The sequence below is a fragment of the Thamnophis elegans genome, chromosome 4 (assembly GCF_009769535.1).
Source record: "Thamnophis elegans isolate rThaEle1 chromosome 4, rThaEle1.pri, whole genome shotgun sequence".
NCBI classification, from domain to species: Eukaryota; Metazoa; Chordata; class Lepidosauria; order Squamata; family Colubridae; genus Thamnophis; species Thamnophis elegans.
This window is the reverse complement of record NC_045544.1, coordinates 97,210,596-97,231,644: the sequence shown is the minus strand read 5'-3', so window position 1 is coordinate 97,231,644 and position 21,049 is coordinate 97,210,596. Positions and strand designations below refer to the sequence as shown.

At 41.4% G+C, this 21,049-nt stretch overlaps 1 protein-coding gene and 1 long non-coding RNA gene across 3 annotated transcripts in view; one reads left to right on the top strand and one right to left on the bottom strand.

Moving 5' to 3' along the window:
• Positions 1-21,049, bottom strand: part of EPAS1 (endothelial PAS domain protein 1) — a 118,742-nt gene that overhangs the window by 31,788 nt on the left and 65,905 nt on the right. For both annotated transcript variants that reach the window (XM_032215814.1, XM_032215815.1), the window contains 4 exons: positions 12,228-12,379; positions 9,507-9,591; positions 7,254-7,372; positions 6,948-7,150 (listed from right to left, as the gene is read on the bottom strand). In XM_032215814.1, the coding sequence (XP_032071705.1) occupies positions 6,948-7,150; positions 7,254-7,372; positions 9,507-9,591; positions 12,228-12,379 (559 nt within the window). The remainder of the gene's footprint in view (positions 1-6,947; positions 7,151-7,253; positions 7,373-9,506; positions 9,592-12,227; positions 12,380-21,049) is intronic.
• On the top strand, positions 62-6,485 carry LOC116507585. Its single transcript, XR_004255226.1, has 3 exons — positions 62-251; positions 3,283-3,436; positions 5,939-6,485. It is a non-coding gene; the product is annotated as an uncharacterized LOC116507585 (long non-coding RNA).

Sequence of the window (21,049 nt, the reverse complement as noted above, 5' to 3'; positions counted from 1 at the left end):
AAAACAAAATAAAATCCAAGGGGAGAAATTATTCAAGAATTAATATTTTGTTTTCAAACTTCAGGCTTGAGGGCCTGCTTTTTTCTACCTTGACCCCAAAAACCATCCATTGAAATCCACAGTAAACAGCATTTGCCTACAGTTACAAAGTCCAGGAATTTGATTGCTGTCAGAATAAAACTCACAGTCCCTCTGCAGCAAGGTCTGCTTTTGTTGACTTCAACCATTTTAGCCATATTTATTAAGGATAGGTGAGTACAAAATCAATTTTATAACTGCAAACATTGATAAGGAAAACAAATAAACAAAACCCTGCTGCCTAGGCAAATCAACATTAGTTCCAGATTAATTTTATGCCAAGCCCAGATTTAGGTAAGATCTTTAAAATGTGTATCTGCATAGTCTTAGGCAGGCAGCAAAACCACAGGACATGATAAATCTTAAGAGCAAGTTCATGAAAATTTATGTCATAAGATATTTCTCTACTTAAAGGAAAATCATAAAATAACCTTTTACTTCACAACAACCTCTGTTTGAAGGGTTGCCCCGAGATCAGTCCATCTATTTTTTTAAAAAATATGAAAACCCCCTTAACAAAGTAAAGGTAAACTCTTGAAAATGCTGTTCAGTATTTAACACCTGGTGCAGTGACCAAACAGGTACACAGGTTATCGGATTACAATGCTGATGAGATATTTAAGTATTGTTTCTTAATTTGCAACTATGCATATAAAATGATTTGTTTTTATATGTGACTTTAGCTACTTGTTCTTTTTTCTTTTTGGTAACATACAAAAAGTCTTAGGCTCATGCATTAGTTGCAAAACATCATCAAGGATCTGACATTTTTCACTGAAGAATAAGATTCATTTCTGTGAGGTTACATTTTTACAAATGAATGTAATTGAACGCATACCTATAAATGTAAAAAGTCCAGGACTAGATCAACTGCATTCAGGAGTACTGAAAGAGCCTGTCAATTGCTCAATAAAGGGAACAAAATGCTAATAACATGTAACTCTAGATACAAAAGGGCAACTAAGAAGGGACAGGACTGAAGCTTCAGTTAGATAGAAAGAGGTTCAGGGAAAATCTAGTTATTTTGAATGAATTTAAGCTTCCAGTGCCAGATGGACTGCGTCAAAGGGTATTGAAGGATCTTGTTGAAAGTCTATTTAAATGTATAATCCCCCCATAACAATTGGGGAACTAGAACATTTCCAGATGATTGAAAGGCAGCAGATGTTGTTCTCAGTCTTGAAAGAAATAGTAAATGCAAAAAAGTATGGCTTCTGGAAATCTAGCCAATCTTTTTACCCACAATAATTATAGGTTCTTCTGTGTAAGAAAGAAGTGCTGCTTCTGTGCATGCATGTGTACTTTTACCTCAGAGCTTAATTACAAGAGGTGCCTATGAGCTGCCTCCATATGATGGTCTAATCAGGATGGGTGCATACTTTCATGTTGCTCCTGGGTCTCCAATGTATGTATGTATGTATGTATGTATGTGTGTATGTGTGTATGTGTGTATGTGTGTATGTGTGTATGTGTGTATGTGTGTATGTATGTATGTATGTATGTATGTATGTAAAACATTTATTTAGCTACCCATCTTATATTAAAATTTGGGTGGATCCCAATCAGCAATAAAAACAATGTCAATAACAAAACAGCACACTACCATGCTACATTTATTTAAACCGGAAACATTAAAGACCTGGCATCAAAGTTAAACTGACATACAGTCCCTCACTAAATCCTCAAATCCTCTCACCCAGTGCTTTCAAGGAAAGCCAGATCTAAGAGGACTGAGAGGGTAGAGGCCTGCTCAACCTCTATAGGGCTGCCATGGGAAAGGCATGCTTCCTAGCTCCCATAAGGTGACAATGTTTAAAGGAAGGGACTAGGGGCATGCCCATTCTTATCCAATCTGGTAGATGTCCTTAAAGAAAAACAATCCCATAGAGAACCTAGCCCTGTACCATAGAGGACTGATAATAGTGGTAACATGATCGTACTGTTCCAATATTTGAGGAACTGCCACAGAGAGGAGGGAGTCAAGCTATTTTCCAAAGGACCTGAAGGCCAGAGAAGGAATAATGGATGGAAACTGATCAAGGAGAGATTCAACTTAGAAATAAAGAGAAGTTTTCTGACTGGGAACAATCAACCAAAGGAACAGTTTGCCTTCAGAAGTTGTGGAGGCTTCATCACCGGAAGCTTTCAAAAAGAGACTGGACTGCCATTTATCAGAAATGGTGTAGGGTTTCCTGCTGGGATGGGAGGGAATTGGACTAGAAGACCTACAAGGTCTCTTCCAACTCTGTTCATCTGTTACTAATAGATAATAACCAGCCCCTTGAATTGTATCTGGAAGGAAACTGACACTTAGTGAAACTCGGGCAACAGAGCAGAGGTGGGTTGCTCCTGGTTTGGCCCGGATTGGGCAAACCAGCAGTGGTGGTGGTGGTAGGCTCCGCCCACCCACCCGGATGCTTCTGCGCATGCACAGAAGCTTCTGTGTATGCACAGAAACATCACACATGCAAGTGGGTGTGTGAGCATGAGCAAACCAGTAGTGCCAGAAGTTGCAAGCTACCTCTGCAATAGAGCTGTTATGTGGGTAAATTTAGGGACTCCATCATTGCACATCCTGCTGCATTCTGGACCTATTGTACTTATGAGTGTTCCTCATGGGTGTTCTTCATTGCAGTAATCTGAATGGGAAGTGACCAAGACATGAGTGACTGTGAGCTAGACTTCCTGGTCCAGGAAAGGGCACAATTGGCACACTAGAAATATCTGTGCTAAGCTTCCCCCAACCACAGCTGCCAGCCACTACTCAAGCAGCACTCATGAGTCTAAAAGGACCCCCAGTTTGGGACTAACTCAGTCCAGGGGATTGCTGCCTCATCCAGAATCAAATATCATTTGGGCCTGGAAACAGTGGTGGGTTCTTAACCAGTTTACTATTGGTTTACTGAGTGCACACTTCGCACACACTCTCTTGCTTCAAATAAATACAAATACAATAGCAGAGTTGGAAGGGATCTTGGATGTCTTCTAGTCTAACCCCCTGCCTAGGCAGGAAACCCTATACCATTTCAGACAAATAGCTATACAACATCTTCTTAGAGACTTCCAGTGTTGGGGCATTCACTACTTCTGGAGGCAAGCTGTTCCACTGATTAATTGTTCTAACTGACAGGAAATTTCTCCACAGTTCTAAGTTGATTCTCTCCTTGATTAGTTTCCACCCATTGCTTCTTGTTCTACCCTCAGGTGCTTTGGAGAATAGTTTGACTCCCTCTTCTTTGTGGCAACCCCTCACACATGTGCAGTTGAGTGAAAATGTCAGAAAAAAGGGAAAACAGCTGAGGAGCGGCAATTCAAGTTGCCGCTCCAAATCAGGTGGGCTTCGGAAGCTGGAATAAAGGTAAGTATAACCCAGGGCCAGGTGGGCGGGCCCTCTTTTAACAACCAGTTTGCTCTCTGTTTGGAGTCAGCACTACCGGTTTGGGAGAACCAGTCCAAACCGGTAGGAACCCACCTCTGTCTGGAAAGTCAAAAACCCAGAATCACTCTGTCTTTCTATGGCTGAGTTGAAGCCAGTTTCTTGCCATCTAGTTTTACAGACTCCAGGTACTGGGCCAGCATTGCCACAGTATTACCTGTCCAGCTAGGAGTGGAACTATATAAGTAGGTATAATCAGGCATTTATCAGCTATCTTATCTTGAAAACTACTAAATCAAGTAACAAATAGAAACATTTATTTTCCCAAAGTTAAGCTTCACTTTCCGATACCCAAATGATCATTATGAAAGGACCATCATTCTTTAAACAGAAAGCAACAGAACAAGTGCTGAATGTATTTATGGCTAAACTCCAGCTGAATTAGTGGCAGCAAGTGGTCTTTATTAACAGAGAACTTTGAGTTTAAGATAATTCATTGGCAATTAAAATCTGCCAATGAAACTTATTTTTTGCATTATGAGGAATTTCTGCATTTGTGCAAGGATGGAACAGCAGTAGTTCACAAAGTCACCTCCACTGAGAGAGGAAAGACAGATCTTTTTCATACACCAAATATATCATTTTTTTCCAAAGAAGTAAGAATTGATGATATTATTCTTCAAATTAGTGTTATACGGTCACAGAAATTGTGTATATCACTTAATTCTCGGTTAGGCTAAACGTTTCAAATCTTTTTTTCTATCATGGGCCACAATTTTCATCACTTTACCTGAATTTCAGTATTATCATTCTCACAGATCGTAAAATCTGGAAAGAGTTACACAATCTGCTTTTTCAAGTCCTATTTAGGCCGCTCAGCTATGAAGGAATTAATGGCCTATTCATTTCTCTCTCAGTCTAACTTCCCCCACAGGGTTGTTGTAGGGAAATAGGAGGAGGAAAGTATGTTGGATACATTCACTGCCTTATTTGTAAAAATAAGAAAGGTGCAAAATGAATGAATGAATATCAACCAACTTGAAATGTCCTAAAAAGTGACCTATGTAGAAAGACTGAAATCTCAAAGAGGGGAAATGGTACCATATTTGTGCTGTAGAATCCATGGCTGGGAAGATATGCCTAATTCCCAACAGCCAATTTACTATACTTACAATTATCATACTCTTATACACAGGATATACCCATGTTTTCCTGAAAATAAGGCCAGGTCTTATTTTCTTTTGAGCCCCAAAATAAGCACTAAGGCTTGTTTTCAGGGGATGTCTATTTTTTCCATGTACTTTAACAGTACATGGGAGACCCACTTTTCTGCTTGCTTGCGTCGGGCAGGAGGCCATGTGGTGCACCAGTGCCACTGCCATGAGGCGGGTGGTGGTAGAGTTACCCCATGTGCCCCCTCTGGCTTACCTCAGGGCCCCCACGGTCAGGCCAGTCACACCCCAACAACAGCCTTGCCTTGTGGCTGCATCACCAACACGCTACTCGGTCTCCTGTTCTGTTATGGCCATGAGCAAGGACAAGAAGTGAGCCAGCAGCCATGTGGGCTGCTGCTGCACATGGCTGCTGCTGCTGCTCCCATCATGAGGCAGGTGTCAGGGTGTGGATGGCCTGGATGCAGGGGTCCTGAGGCAAGTCAGTGTGGGATGCCTAGTGCATCTCCACCCCCCCTTCGTGGCCGCGGCACTGTGAGCAACCATACAGAATGGGGAGAGGGCTGACTGTGCAGGCTCTTAAGTAGAGCTTATATGAGGCACACAGATAAAAAACTAAGGCTTATTTTCAGGATAAGTCTTATTTTCAGGGAAACAGGACATTTAACATATATGAGCACCATTTTCCTAACAGCCTCAGTTGGTGGTTTTATTTCCAGTTTTGGTGGTCAATGTTTTTTTCTAATAGCAGTTTGTTCTCTTTGTCATGCCGTTCAATTTCCTATGTAGCCCACATGTGAGAATTGTCTGTTGGGACAAGGTGTTGATGGTATAAAAAGAATAATATGGTATTTAATGTTTTGAAAACAGAAAATATATAGCTATCATCAAATGCCCTCTAATACTAATGAAGCTGGGATATACAATGAACTATCTTTCCTGAATGAGTAATATCCTGTTAGTTGTTTCCAAAATACAATTTCTGTTCAATAGGAATATATATATATATATATATATATATATATATATGTATGTATGTATGTATGTATGTATGTATGTATGTATGTATGTATGTATATATAAACCTGTGTAATACAAATGCACTAGATAGCTAAAGGACATCAGGTTTTGGCAATTAATTAATAATTGCCACAGGCACAGAACCTACAGGCTTTCATTATATTTTGGGTGCAGTGAGAGGTTAGTCTAGCTATCTGGCTTTCAATATGTATCAGTTTGGTTCATCTTTTTTGTTTATTTGTGACTTAGCATTTCATCAAAGGTAATCAATCCTTTCCTTTCAATCCCTTAGAGAAAGTGGGCATCCTACTTTCCCTTCGTCTCCTTGGCAATCGTCCCACTCACCAATTGAAGTTACAAATGGATATTATAGGCAAGTAGGCAGTTTCAAGATGCCTATAAAACTCTCTGGCTTAATTTTACCTGCATGTATCAGTAGTATTTACATTCTCCAAAATGATCCACACTGCAAAAGGAGATTGCAAAAATTTGTACTAAGGTTTTGTGATATTTGGCACTATGGTATATGTGAAAGCTATAATTACTTGAAGAACAATCATAAAACCATTGCTCAGATTTTTGAGGAAAAGAAGCTGAGAATAGCCAGCCTGCACCTGATGCTCTGAGACAGTCAAAATAAAAAAATAAATTTTATAAATAAATACAATAAGAAAATAAGAAATCTATATGGTCCTAATCTGAATATTAGGCCAAATGAGGTATACTAAAATATACTAGTATACTATACTAAAATGCATTTTTTTTGTATTTAAGACTCTATATGGGAAGGTACTGTTGATGAGATTGTTCCATTAAAAATAATCTTCTTTATTAGTGAACAAGTTTTTGTTTTTGATTTTAGCATTTTGGATATGTAGTGAACAACATACATGCTGTAAAATGAAAGGGTGAGATCCATGTTCCCTAGATGATTAAACCAAACTTAAGACCTTCAGAAACAGAATGAAAATATAGTTGGCTGTACCAGTTCAGATTATAGGAGAGAGATAATGATTTTGAATGTTTTTCCTTTGGATACATTCAAAATTTAAAAAATAACATGACGAGAAGAAAAGTTTAATACAGATCAACCTCCACAGTACTACTTTCAATTTGCAAGAATATAATTCTCCCACTAAAAGGCTCTGGATGATCCAGTGTACTGTAATATATTAGAACTCTGCCATGTTCTCTTTGTGCTGCATCTATGCCTATGTTAAGAATTTTAAAAATTTGACAATCATATTAGAAATAGGCTAGGCTGCTTATGTTTCAGAAGAAAAAAGAAATTAACGTTTCACCTGTCATCACAGTAAGTAAATTTCATGTCCATGCTATGACGGCTCAGGAAAGTCTTGCTGTCCAGTGGAATATCAGTATTGGAAGGATGCTGAATGGGCTCACACATCAGAACAAGGCAGGATAAGAGTGGCTCTTTAAAACCACACAGAGCATGAGGGGGACAGGTATTATAGACCTTAATTTGTCCGGTGCAGTGCAAAACCTGAAATGTAAACATTGTTTGTTTATATAATTATATTATTATAACATTGAACAATGGGGGGAAAAATTGGACTGGATTTTTCAACCATTGTTACTAAAGTTACCTTCCATGTGGCAGATTTGAGATTTACAGTTCTGCCCCTGTTAGTAACAGTGCATTTCATTCTCATGAAGAAGTCACGTTCCAGGGACATCTCTTTATTTTTTTTCCCACAACCTGGACCTAAGAAAAAGAAAAAGAAACCTAATTATATTAGCTCTGGAAATATATATCAACTCACTTTCTGGCAGAATTTCCAAGGTTTAAATCTTTACTTTGGATCTCATCTTACAAGATGATTAAAATGTTGCAGGATAAACTAGTTATTGCTTTATTAATAATCAGATTTTAATGAGCAGATAGCTCAGGTTTAAGGAAATCATCACTTTTATAATATAAAAAAAGCTAGCTTCACTATTTCGTTACTGTAACTCTGCTACCTTTCTGAGTGATTATTAATTAAATAAGGTTACCATTGTCCCAGAATAGTTTTCTGTTCTGTTGGTTACATTCCAAAGCCTTTATTACCCATAAGGATCCATAGTTTCCTGACTCTCTAGATCACTGTTTCTCAACCTGGATAACTTTAAGATGTGTGAACATTGACTCCCAGAATTCCTCAGCCACTATAGTTAGCTGGGGAATTCTGGGAGTTGAAGGCCACAAATCTTAAACTTGTCTAGGTTGAGAAATATTGCTCTAGATTTCCTCCTGGATGGGTAGCAGATGTTATAATAAGCTCCCTCATCCAATACTATTTTCTGCAGAAGGAACTAACTACTTTAATCAGGAAAAAAAACCCAGAAAAACCATGTGACATCTTAAAGGCTAACACATTTAATATGGTATGTAATTATACATGCAGTATTTCAATAGATATGGTTAAAACAAATAAAAATAAATAATATTCCACAAATGTATTACTGCCTATAAACTTTTTTAATTATTTAACTAGGTTTGTTCTGACAGATTTTAGCAAAATATCTTCCTTTCCATCCAATTTCCAACTTCCCAGTTTCTATAACATAGACAATGCTATTGTCCTCATATGCTAAGGAGAAGTTGGGAATGAAAAGGTCAATCTAGTTCCACCCCCCTCAGTATCAGTTTTTTTCTGTCTAATCTATATGCAGACAGAATTAAAGAAAGGGATGGGTAGATTGCACTTGACTTTGGCTCCCTACCCTTCCATCAAATGTCACAACTGGCATGAAAGCATCTTTCAGCTATTATCCTTACTATGGGATAAAATATAAGTTTGATGGACGGCTAGTCTGGTGGGTTTAATCTAGCATGTCTATGAAGTATGTCCATCAAAATATACTCAAGACTTTGCACAAGCATTTTCCATGGGTGAATCTAAAAGAAGTGACAAACAGCTAAAGAGGTATGGGAAATAGGGAAGGAAGGAGTACTCTGGTGGTGCTAAATCTATACTCACTAGGAGACTGAAAAATAGGTGATGGTTGGTAGCAATGAAGGTGAGAAGTGGTGATGGGAAGGACTGTACAGCCCTTCTCCAACACTGTCCATAAGTATTGGATCTGAGCAACAATTGTTAGGAAGGGGCACTGGATAGCCATATCTCCTTTTCAGTACAACTGTTAATGGATATCCTATTCATTTTCACCAGGAACATGGCTTTCAAAATACTTTCAGAAGAATCCTGGATAACAGCTGACTGATAATGGGGCTAGTGTACCATCACGAAGACATCTCTGTTGCAGGGGTGGGTTCAAGCTGGCACTACTGCCGGTTTGCTCATGTGAGCGCTTTGCTAATGGTACCGACCGGGGAACCGGTTTGGGGTATGACAGGCCTGGGTTGCTGCTGATTCCAGTGACCTAGGCCACCAAACCAGTACCAGTTTGGCCAAACTGGTCTGAACCGGTAGGAACCCACCACTGCTTTGTTGTTTCACAACACAGACACACCTCTACACAATTTGGCTGCTATAATTCAGGATTCTTCTCAATACAGTCAACTACTATTTGAGTTGGTTCATCTTTTCAAGCCAGGTCCCCCAAGCTATAGATCAGCCCAGAAACTTGGTAGGTAAAGGGGAATCATCCCAATTTAAAAAGGCTGGATTCTCCTGATATTCCTGTATCAACCTAGATGAAAGAACTAGAGGGATACAGGGATGAGGATATGCCCACACAAGCACAAAGTGACAATTGGGAGTCCCTGACTGCACCACCAGCCAGGGATCATTTGTCCACAAATAATGTGTACATGTAATGCAACTCTGAAAACCCATTCTCAGGGTTATAATAAATCCTCCAGGGGATCAAGTATATTTAAAAACATTACTTACCATTTTTCAAGCTTAGATTTTCACGAATTTCTTCATGATCACATGGGTGAGTGAAATCAAAAATGCTGTGGCCGGTCAATTCCACCTAGAAAAATGAGGAAAACAAACAAACCAAGAATGGTATTTCTATCTTGTTTGCAGAAAAGGCAGAATAAAATCAACTGAGAAAAAGTGAAGAAATAAAAAAAAATACAAAATGTATTTATCTGTGCAATGAGTGAAATAGATAGACAGACAGATCGATGAAAATTTCATCTATCTTCAAACACACAAAAACCATATGAAGGAATGTGATAAAAGCAACATTAAAGATGGACAGCTCCATGTAGAACATATTGCAGTAATCTACATATGCAAGGATAAAAGTATAGATGACCAAGAGAAAGGATTCCTAGGATAGGAAACATTTACCACTGCATAGATACAACCTCATATCATTTCTTGGCAGGCCTTAATCAACGAGGAGGGAGATGGTTCTAATAAGCAGGTAAACAGACTGATAGTTATGAGGATCCTATCAATTTTCTTAAGAGTCACAGGATCAAAAGCTTTGCAGGTAACTGCCACTGTTTCATCTGACTTGGAGAAATCATTGCTGAGAATTCTGATCAAGCAAATTAAATAATTAACCACTTGAATGTTGTGGTCCATTGGTCTGCAGAGCTGCCAGCATAGTTGAACAGCGAGGAGGTTGGGGAGGAACATGGGCCAGTCCTGGAGTTTGGGGAAGGCTTGGACGAGGGCTCTGTGTCAGAGACAGAGAGGGGGCCAGGGCCATCTGGGAGTTATGTGCTGCCTCCGGAGCCTGCGGAGTCGGACAGCAGCAAGACAAAGGAACAGGCTCCCCTGTTCCCAGTGCGCATATGCACAGAGCTGCCAGAAGGCAAGAACAATTAAGACAGAAGGGATGACTCGGGAGTAAGACTTGGAGGTGATTGGCCCCTTCCATAGAACATAAAGGAGGAGCAAAGGCATGTGAAACTTTGCAGGAAGCAACTTGGTTCATGGTGGTCAGGTTACCTTCTGAAGCTCCATTTTGACTCTGCTCCATGTGGTCTTGCCAAGCTAATTGGCAGCGTGTCAAGAAAGATAAAGGTGGGTGCTTATCAGCCTTATCCCGAAGGACTTTGGCAGCGTACTGCAGGACTCCTTACAACTATTTAGGACTCTTTATGGGCTGCGAATGAACATAATTCACAGCCTTTGAAATAAAAAGAAGGTTCTGGGGACTAAGCATGTGCTTTTTACTGTCTCAGGAAGCCTATGTCAGAACATTGAGGTTGACTCAGCAGGTGCAGATGTGGGAGGAAATAGATGAAAAGGGACCAAATCCTTGCAGAATTCCCAATTTGAGGATGCATCAGAAGTTTTGGAGCACTTGAGCATGGGGTTTCTTTAGAAGCAAAGGCACAAGTACCTGTAACAGAATTATACAACAATCTGGTCCCAATTCCCATGGTACTCCCATTCCAGATGGAGATTAAAACATCAACTGAACTCCAAGAAAAATATGAATCTGGTCCATTAGATACCTGGCACATTCTGATCAAATAATGTCTTTCTTCCTGCTGAAGGAAGGGGCAGCCTGTTAGCTCAAAAGCAACCAGACAGTCATCTGATTCTTACACAGGACTGATGCTAACGTTCTCCACTTTCAAATTATGTTGAACTGTCCTGAGATAAAAAGCAGATCTAGCACATTATTACCTCCATGCGTTGGGCTTTCAGCAACTTAGGTCAATCTATGGCAGTCATGGTAACCATGTGAACTCCTGTGTTAATGCCACATTAAGGAAATTTAAAAACTGCTAAAATTATCAAGCTTGAAGACTCCATGGACACCTCAACCCCGGGCAATGAAGTTGCTGCATAGCAGGAAGTCCAGAAAGCAGCAACACATCCACCTGTTTCCTAGACCCCAATTTCAATCACGGGGATTCATATTCAGTTTTCTGGAGTGCAAAGCCTCTGAAAACCATTAAGGCTTCCTGAATGACAACTGCTATTCTATCCGCTCTGTTCAGGGATCACAGCTAGTTCTAAATTTGAAATCCATCTGGGCAAACCTCAGAGAAAAAATACTTCTCTTCAATCCAACCCTTGTCTCAGTTACATATGCCACATTGACTGCCTCACCCATGATAAGGTCATGAATGAGGAGTATTGCTACCACCAGCCTGGCTTTTAACAGTACCAGATGTAGACCATGGTCGATCATCCTGTGAACAGTGTTGTACAGACTTGCCCTTATTAGTAATACGTTCAAACTCACCCAGATCTTTAGTTGAACTCTAGACAATAATGGGAACCAAAACAAATCATCATTGTGAAATGAAAAAAATATAGGAAGCCAGAAGGAGGATGCATGGCTGAATCCTACCTGTACAAAATATCTCACACCCTCTATCCAAACCAGTAGTATGATTTATTGGGCAAATATACGCGTACAAATCCCTATTCTTATACACTACACAGCTATATGCATAGAACTTGTATGGCTTCAGGGCATCTTCTTGTGTCTCTAATCCTACACAAATGAATTGGTCTCTTCATGGAACAATGCTGCACATATAACAAGTATATTTTATCTCTCTGAGATATATAGAAAATATTTTGTTCAATCTTATTTTTTTTAAAAAATCCTTCACCAAGAGCAGAATGTGAGAAGGAGCAGAGAGTCATATCCAACTTTCATGAAAAATCAGTAGATAAAACTCTTACCTGTGTCAAGCCCATATATTTGCTGATGTTTTCAGATAAAAAGATCATGTCTCCATCCTGTGTGATGACAGTGATAAAACCCTCTAAAGCTTTCAGGTACAAGTTATCCAGCTGTTGATCTGTCTCAATTCCTCTCTCATTGTGGGTGCAGACTGTAGGCATGGGTTGTGGGAAACGGAGCCGAATGGAAGTAAAAAGGGAAAGATAGTAACCAATTAACAACCAAATCCTACTGATCCATCCCTATATGCAATAAATACATAATTTAACTAGAAAGTAACAATACAGTCATTTTAAAGTAATGGTAAATTATACAGTGAGACGTTGAATCTTATACCCAGTTAGCATTAAGTCCTAAAGAGGAGAGTGGACTGTAGTGTATATTCAATTAAATATACATATAAGATAGCACTAGAAATAGGATATTGTCTACTTATTGCATAGGAAGGAACATCACCAAAAATATTCAAAGATATTTATGTAGAAATTACATATGATAATTAATATACTGTAGTAGGATATAAATTTTGAAGTAATTCCTATAAATTCATTGCTCAATAAATCTCAATATATCAATCTCAGATTTTTAATAGATGGACTTTGTTAAGATGCGAATTGTTAATGTCAGGGAACTGTAATTCTTTGATCTCCGTCTTCAAGAAAACATCTTGCCTGATGTAGTTGCTGGAAAATTACATACATTGTAAGAACATTATCAGTAACACTATGCATTGGGGGAAAAAATGGATCATTCTAGAGTTTCCCTATATAATCCTCCCCAATGTTGATGCAATTACCGTACTTACTATTTTATCAGGACTAAGCAAACACAATTGTAGCACATTTCAGTATCATATATATAAATCAGATGTTAAGTCATAGTAACCCAAACACAGAATCATTACAGAAAAGAAAAATAGGTATAGGACCTAGCCATCCATGACTTCCCATTTTTAGCTTGTCATTTCTATCTTTTTTATTAGTTTATAACATAAAATACAAAAATACAAAATGAGAAAAGCAGGGGAGGAAAAAGAGAAGAGAAAAGTGTAGTGAAGAAGTGAAAAGGAACAAAAGACATTGACTTCCGACTCCTTTTGGTGTATTAGAAATAAGAAGTAATATCAAACCTCAATTTTTTACTTTTACATAATAGTATAAACTAACCATTGTTATAACAGCAAATCTACATAATCAGTAAAACCCAAAACCAAAGTTTCATTTTTTCCACCTCAAGCACAAAGTTCAGAAGTGGTTTTCAAGTAGAAGCGAAAGTACTTGTTTTTTTTCTTTTATCAAAGCAGTGAATTTAGCCTTCTCTGCTAACTCCATAAGCTTTTGCAACCATTCATCCATTGTGGGGATTAAAGTGTCCTTCCATTTTTGTGCATAAAATAATCTTGCTGCCATCAACAAATGTAACATGAAAGTTACATTCCCTCCCCCAAATTTTTTTCCATTAAATCCAAGAGAAAAGTTTTAATTATTGTTTTCATTCCTTTTTCATTTTGCCAGCTATTAATTCTTTCTTTTCCTTTATATTTGTCTTTTATTTTTCTTAACTTTGCCTTTTCTTGTTGACACATACCTACCATCTATAGCAGCAAACAAATTGATTCTGTTTTAGTACACTCTAGAAATGCAGAGAAACAAGTATTATGAGCTAGGAAGATTTTGTTACAAGTAATCACTAGTGGCAAATTTAATAGGGGGCTTAAAGGTCACCACTGTTTTTGATTCTCAGCTCTACCCTCTTATTTTGCAACATGGGCATACCAAAATGGGCAAAAAAGGAGGGAAGGTGTAAGAGTTATTGAGAATTGTATTTTCACACAATTACTTTTACATAATGTTTTACAAATAAATATTTCCTATATTTTGGTAAAATCAGAAAAGTTTGCTAGCATCACTGGTCACAGAAAACTACATTAATTGCTTCAAAATTAAGCAATCAAAGAATCATTTCCTCCTCCTCCTCCTCCTCCTCCTCCTCCTCCTCCTCCTCCTCCTCCCCCCCCCATCCCAAATCACATTTCAAATATAACTGAATCTCAGGATCAAACATGTATATTATGTAGAAGGTCTATTCACAGAAGGTAAAGCTAAAGTTCGTTAGGATACCGTCCCTCATCCTGGTTCCACCAAAGCCAATGTTCATGTTTGTTGGGGAGGTTTGGGAAGGGTCAATCAAATTGGGAAAAAGTACTAGACACTTATATAGCTTTATGTATTATCTTGACTGCAATTTTGGTTCATTAATGACATTATCTAGTATAGGAAATTTATTTATTTATTTATTTATTTATTTGTCTTGTATGCCGCCCACTCCCGGAGGACTCCGGGCGGCTCACAAAAGACAAGGGAAAGGGGGAAACGAGACAAAGACAACATATTAAAAACAAAGCCAACATTCACAGTTTCCGTGGAGATAGATGTTTCTCAGACCCCCCGGCCTGCTGGAACAGCCAGGACTTGGTGGCTTTGCGGAAGGCTGGGAGGGTAGTAAGGGTCCGGATCTCAACAGGGAGCTCGTTCCAGAGGGCCGGAGCTGCAACAGAGAAGGCTCTCCCCCGGGGAGTTGCCAGCTGACATTGGCTGGCAGATGGAATCCGGAGGAGACCTAACCTGTGAGATCTAACTGGTCTGAGAGAGGTAATCAGCAGGAGGCGGTCTCTCAGGTACCCAGGTCCGATGCCATGTAGGGCTTTATAGGTAGCGACCAGCACCTTGAACCGGATTCAGAGACTAATAGGTAGCCAGTGCAGCTCGCGGAGGATAGGTGTAACGTGGGTGTACCTTGGTGCACCCACAATTGCTCGCGCGGCTGCATTCTGGACTAACTGGAGTCTTCGAACACTCTTCAAGGGCAGCCATCTCTAGCAAATTACTTTCATTAGACGTTGGTGAAAGATAGATGGATATTTAACAGAAAGGACTGTTAACAGATATATACATACTTTTTAAAAAAATGCAGTGTTAAAAAACTACAAATTGTTATGATTTCACCAATTATCTCAGAATAGGCTGGAAACAGGGCTCAGTTTATGCACAGTATGTCTTCTAACACATTCATGCCCTTTAAAATGCCCTTTATGGAAGCAACAGCTTGTGGTAGTACAGAAATATTACCCAACAAAAGACTGGGTTTATTTTTTTCAATTTGGTTTAAAAATAACATGTGTAATTTTTCTTCTTCCAAAGGGATACAATTTTAAAAAACCAGGAAAAATAAAATTTGAGATTTTTTAAAAATAATATTGCAGGTCAATGTAGTCAAATATGTATCTTGGACTTTAAAAACTGATTTTAATCAACAAGGGCAGTGGCTAATATGATAATATGATAAGAGATATACATGGGAAAATTAGCTCATGGAAGGTGGGCTTATACTAAAACAATCCTAAAAGTGCAACTGCAAACAGTTCCAATGAAGAAAAAAAATGGAGTACCAAAGAATTCAATGTGGTTGAAAATCTGAAAATCTGAAACCTGAAAACAAACCAAAAGAAACAAAAAAAATTGGACATAATCAGGAAATGTAAAGAAGGATAGGTCACCAATGAAGTTCTAAAGTATGGTTCTGAAAGTACCTTATAGTTGTAGTAATGCTGTCAAGGAAAAAAAAAAGCTCAAAATGTGATGAAGTTAAGGGGGTGGGATGTTCAAAACTGCAAATGCCTTGGTGTTTTAAAAATAAAATAAAAAGAAAAGAATCATTATACCAATTTAGGTTTACTAGACGTCCCGCATTTGGCGGGACAGGCACACCTTCCCATAATTTTTCCCGCGTCCTGGGCCGTTCTTTAAAAAACCCGCTTTATTTTGGCGCTCGCAGCTCGCTCGCTCCCCCGCCCATCAGCTGCTAGCTCACTGGATTGTTCCGTTCTATCTACATTAAAAATATAAGCCAGCCCAGCCTGCCGCTCACTGATTGGCCTGGACTCCAGCCAATCAGTGAGCTGGCTGGGATGGAAAATTTTAAGCACGCGGCGTGTTTAAAATTTTCCATCCCAGCCAGCTCACTGATTGGCTGGACTCCGCTTAGCTTAGCACGCCACGCAAGTCTCCATGTCATTTCGTCTTGTTTTGCTTGCTGCTTAGCTTAACTGGTGAGTCACGGTACCGGTGGGAATCGGGAGGCACTGGGGGGAGGAGACGGTCCTCCTCTCCTACTTCTCCCCCTTTGCGGAGTTTCACCTCGCGCAGAGAACTTCCACTCAGTCCCGGAGCTTCTGCCGGCCCCCGTGCTGCGGTGGGAAGCGACCACGCCGCGACTCCGAGAGGTGTGGTCACTTCCCGCTGCCCTCCCCTGCGGCGATGGCTGTTTCACCTCATGCAGAGAACTTTCACTCGGTCCCAGAGCTTCTGCCATCCCCTGTGCTGCGGTGGGAAGCGACCATGCCGCAAGTCCGCGAGTCGTGGTCGCTTCCTGCCGTCCTCCCCTGCGCCGGCGGCTGTTTCACCTCGCGCAGAGAACTTCCATTCGGTCCCAGAGCTTCTGCCGCCCATAGCGGCGCCTGTGCAGGCACCGCCACGGGCGGCAGAAGCTCCGGGACCGAGTGGAAGTTCTCTGCGCGAGGTGAAACAGCTGCCGCCGCCGCGCTCTCCTGCGGGAGTGTTTGGGTGGGCGGTGCAGCCACCGGTGCCAGCAGGGTGACACGCATGGTGGGAAGATGGCTGTCCAGCTCTTCCTGGCGGCGGCTGCTCCTGCTCCTCCCTCCCTTCATGCGGCCTCCTGCCTCTCTCCTGGTCAGAGCAGCGCCACGCCCTGCCAAGAGCCACCGCCGGGCAGCTTCACCTGAGTAACTCCGGCGGTGGGAATTGGGAGGCTTCGGGTGGGCGGTGGCGCTTCCCTTGCAAAGGCCGTCCAAGAAGCGCCGCCGTGCACTCGAAGCCTCCTGATTCCCACCGCCGGAGTTACTCACTCATGTGAAGCCGCCCAGCTGTGGCTCTTGGCAGGGCATGGCGCTACTCTGGCCAGGAGAGAGGCAGGAGGCTGCGTGAAGGGAGGGAGGAGCAGGAGCATCCACTGCTGGGAAGAGCAGGCTGGACGGCCGCCTTCCCACCACGCGCGTCGCCCCGCTGGCACCGGCGGCTGCTCCGGCCCTTCTCTGGCCGCGCATCCAGTCTGGCCGCTAGGTGACCTCCCTGCAGCCTCCTCACCCGGCAAGGGGAAGGTTTGGGGCGAGGGATCCTCCGCTTCCCCCATCCCAGCAGTGGAGCGCGGGCGCCTGGTTGCAAATGTGTCTCCCTCACCTGCGCTTGAGACCCGCAGCCGAGGCAGCGCCAACGTCAGAGGAGGGGAGGGAGCCAGCTGAGGAAAAAAGACCCCCACCCTCTTCCCCTTCGGGGGGTCTCCCCACTTACCATCGGAGCGGTGGGACGGGGAGAGATCGGATCCAGCCCCCTCCCCTGCCTGGGTGGGCGGGAGGCGCGGAGGAAGGCGAGCAAGAGGAGGCGCCCAGGTTGCTGCGCCCGTCGCCGCCCTGCGCCTGTCTCGGTGCCTGTCTGTCAAAGCGGTGACGCAGAGCAGCCAAGTGCCGATTGGGGGGGGGGATGCCAGGCAAGGGAAGGTGGGGGTCGAGGAGCCGTCTCTAGCTCCGCTGGTGCCAACCCAGCCCTCCCCACTTCAGAGAGAGAGAGAGGGACACCCGCTGCCCAGTGCCCACCCCGGCGGAGAAGGCACGTGGGGCTTTGGGCTGGCGGGCACTGTGCAACAACCCCCCCCTTCCCCGTCACCTATCTTGCCAGCCCTGGCATGGGCCAGCGGGGTTCTCTGTGTGCTATTGTGGATCTAAGGTAGCAACCACACCAGCCTCCAACTTGCAGGCTTGCCAGTCCAAGCTGAGTCCCAGCTGTGTTGCTGATTGCGGGTCAGTTTTGCCAAGGTGGTTGTGAGAACGGCATTCATAGAGAAACTGGCTTCGCCTGTTACAGCAGTGATGGGGAAATCTTTTGGGCTCAAACATTCAGAAAATGTTTAATTTCACTCTCCTGGTTTGTGTGTGTGTGTGTGTGTGTGTGTGTTGCACACATACAGACATCCTTGACCAAAGAGAAGCATTTCTTTTTCAAATTCATTCATTAAAAAAGAATACACTTCAATCATACATGGTGTTAAGTGTTGCACAAAGAAACAACACAGGAAAGGAAAGAAGGGAGAGAGGGAAGAAAGGGGAAGACAGGGAAAGAGCAGAAAGACAGAGAAGGTGAAGGTAGATAGGCAGAAGGAATGAAGAAGGAAGAAATAGGAAGGAGGGAAGGTGAAAGGATGGAAGGAGGAAGGAACAGAAGCGAAGAGGAAGGGAGAAATGGAAAGAGCAGAAAGACAGAGAAGGTAGATAGGCAAAAGAAATGAAGCTGAAAGAATGGAAGGAGGAAGGAAGAGAAAAGGAGGAAGGGAGTGAGTGAGGAAAGAAGAGAGGATGGAAGGAGAAAGGAAGGAAGAGAGGGAAAGAGCAGAAGACGGATAAGGTGAAGGTAGATAAGCAAGAGGAATGAAGGAAGAAGTGAGGTGTCTTGAGGAGGGGGAAAACATTTAGTGACCAAAGTTACAATGGCATTGAAAAAAGTGACTGATGACCATTTTCACACTTAGCGACCGTTGTGACCATTTTTCACACTTAGCGACCATTGCGACCATTTTTCACACTTAGCGACCATTGCAGCATCCTCATGGTCACGTGATCAAAATTTTGTTTGGCAACAGATTCATATTTATGCTGGTTTCAGTGTCCTGGGTTGACCTTTTGACAAAATATAAAAATTTTAATCAAGCCCCCCCCCCCCCCCGTCAATGGTGTTCCTCTTTACCAATCTGAAAATCTGTTCACCTTATACCAATTGCTTTTGTGAAGATGCCAAAATTCAAGTAGTTAATAGAGAATAAGATTCTTGCCTCTACAGTGCCTGAAGATCATTTGGTCATCTTTTGCCATTTAATCTCACTTTACCTTAATTCAAAAGATTGTCACAAAGATAAAATCAAATAAAGGTATACTTTATATGTGTTAGACCAGGGGTCTCCAATCTTAGCAAGTTTAAGCCTGGAGGACTTCAACTCCCAGAATTCCCCAGCCAACTCTGGCTTAAAGTTGCCACGGTTGGAGACACCTGTGTTAGACTGTCATGCAAGGAATGAAGGGAAGAGAAATTAATTTCCTTAGTGCAATCACACTGGTCATTGAACCAAAGGTCAGGAAGTGAACTGGTTTGCTGACATGGAATGGATGTTACAGAGTATGGGGCTTTCTTTCTATTTAGTTAGTCAGTTCAGACTGAGAAAGCACAGCATCCAATGTCCCAGATGGTTTAAAAAAGAATTTAGTAGAGAGAATTCATGGAGGAGGAAGCCATCAGTCCATGTTACCTGTAACATTGCTGTGCAAAACTTCCATAGCAAAGGTTAATTATATGATATGGGGAATAAAGTATAACATGCCATATTATAGCATTTGGATGTTGGGGAGGTCAAAAACAGACAGTATAGTCATTCATTGATCCATCCATCCTATTCGTAGATAAGTAAGTTAAGAAATCTGGCTATGAAAAGAAATATGGGTACAGAATAAATGTCACCCATATTCCATAAATTATCTCTCAGCTAGTTACCATGTTCCTCTACTCTTTGTTCAATTTCTTACTTTTGTCTTACTTTTTCCTTTTCCTAAAAAAAATGCTGTCACTGGGTATGATCACCTCTATTGTAATTTCCAGTTAACTCATTCTGTTGCCAATTATTTATTTATAAAATTTATATAATCACCCATGTTACAAAATTGACATGTATGAAGTTATAAGGATGTGGAACTTGACTCTATATCCTGCTTTCCTGAAAATAAGACCTCCCTGGATAATAAGCCCAATCGGGCTTTTGAGCACATGCACTAAAATAAGCCCTCCCCCCAAAATAAGCCCTCCCCAAAAATATTGCAACACAGCGGCAGCCATGAGGTGACCACACTTGCCTTTTCCTGCACCTCAAAAATAATAAGACCTCCCCGAAAATAAGGCCAAGTGTTTATTTTGGGCGTCAAAAGAAAATAAGACCCTGTTTTATTTTTGGGGAAACACGGTACTATTTTTAACCTTACTTATGTGGAATTACTACCTTAGGGAAAGATTTGTGGTAGATATTTGTACACTTTTTACTCCTCACATGAGAATGTTAGATACATATTCAATTACAAAAATACCAATATCAGCACTTTGGGTCCCAAAAATCATCGGGGATCTTTCTAGGTTTCTGCATGGACTGGCAAACTATCTGCAAGTATATTGGTGGTGTCCTTTGTAAATAAATGCAGATGCTCTCTGGAAGGCCCCTTATTTAATAAATATATTATTTCAGGGATACTAAGGATTGGGCCAAGTTTGTATGCTAATGGAGGCACATAGTGATGTTTTCACAAACACAGTGCAATAATATTTTTTGAATTTGCTGTCTAGGGCAGCAAGTTCAGCTAGTGTTAATGGCAGCAGTTTGTTGCCACTCACACAATGTGCCACTGGCTTGTGCTTACTCTGTTTCAATCAATGGAACCATAGATAATGGCTGTGTGAGCATGTATCACATAAACACAACGTAAGTGCATGTGCAATGCTGGACAGCTGCTTTCCCCTCTTTTTTTTTTGGCCTTTACGCTTTTCTTTTCGCAGCAAGACCTTTCCCAACAACACAACATGTGATGTATTGTGAAAAGGTAATATGGGGTGCAGAACAACTTGCTCAAGGCAACAGGATGGAAGCATCTTTTGGAGTCTAGCTCCAGAGAGCAGGACTCAAAAAAGTGAATCTGATTTTCATCTGTACCTGCCATATA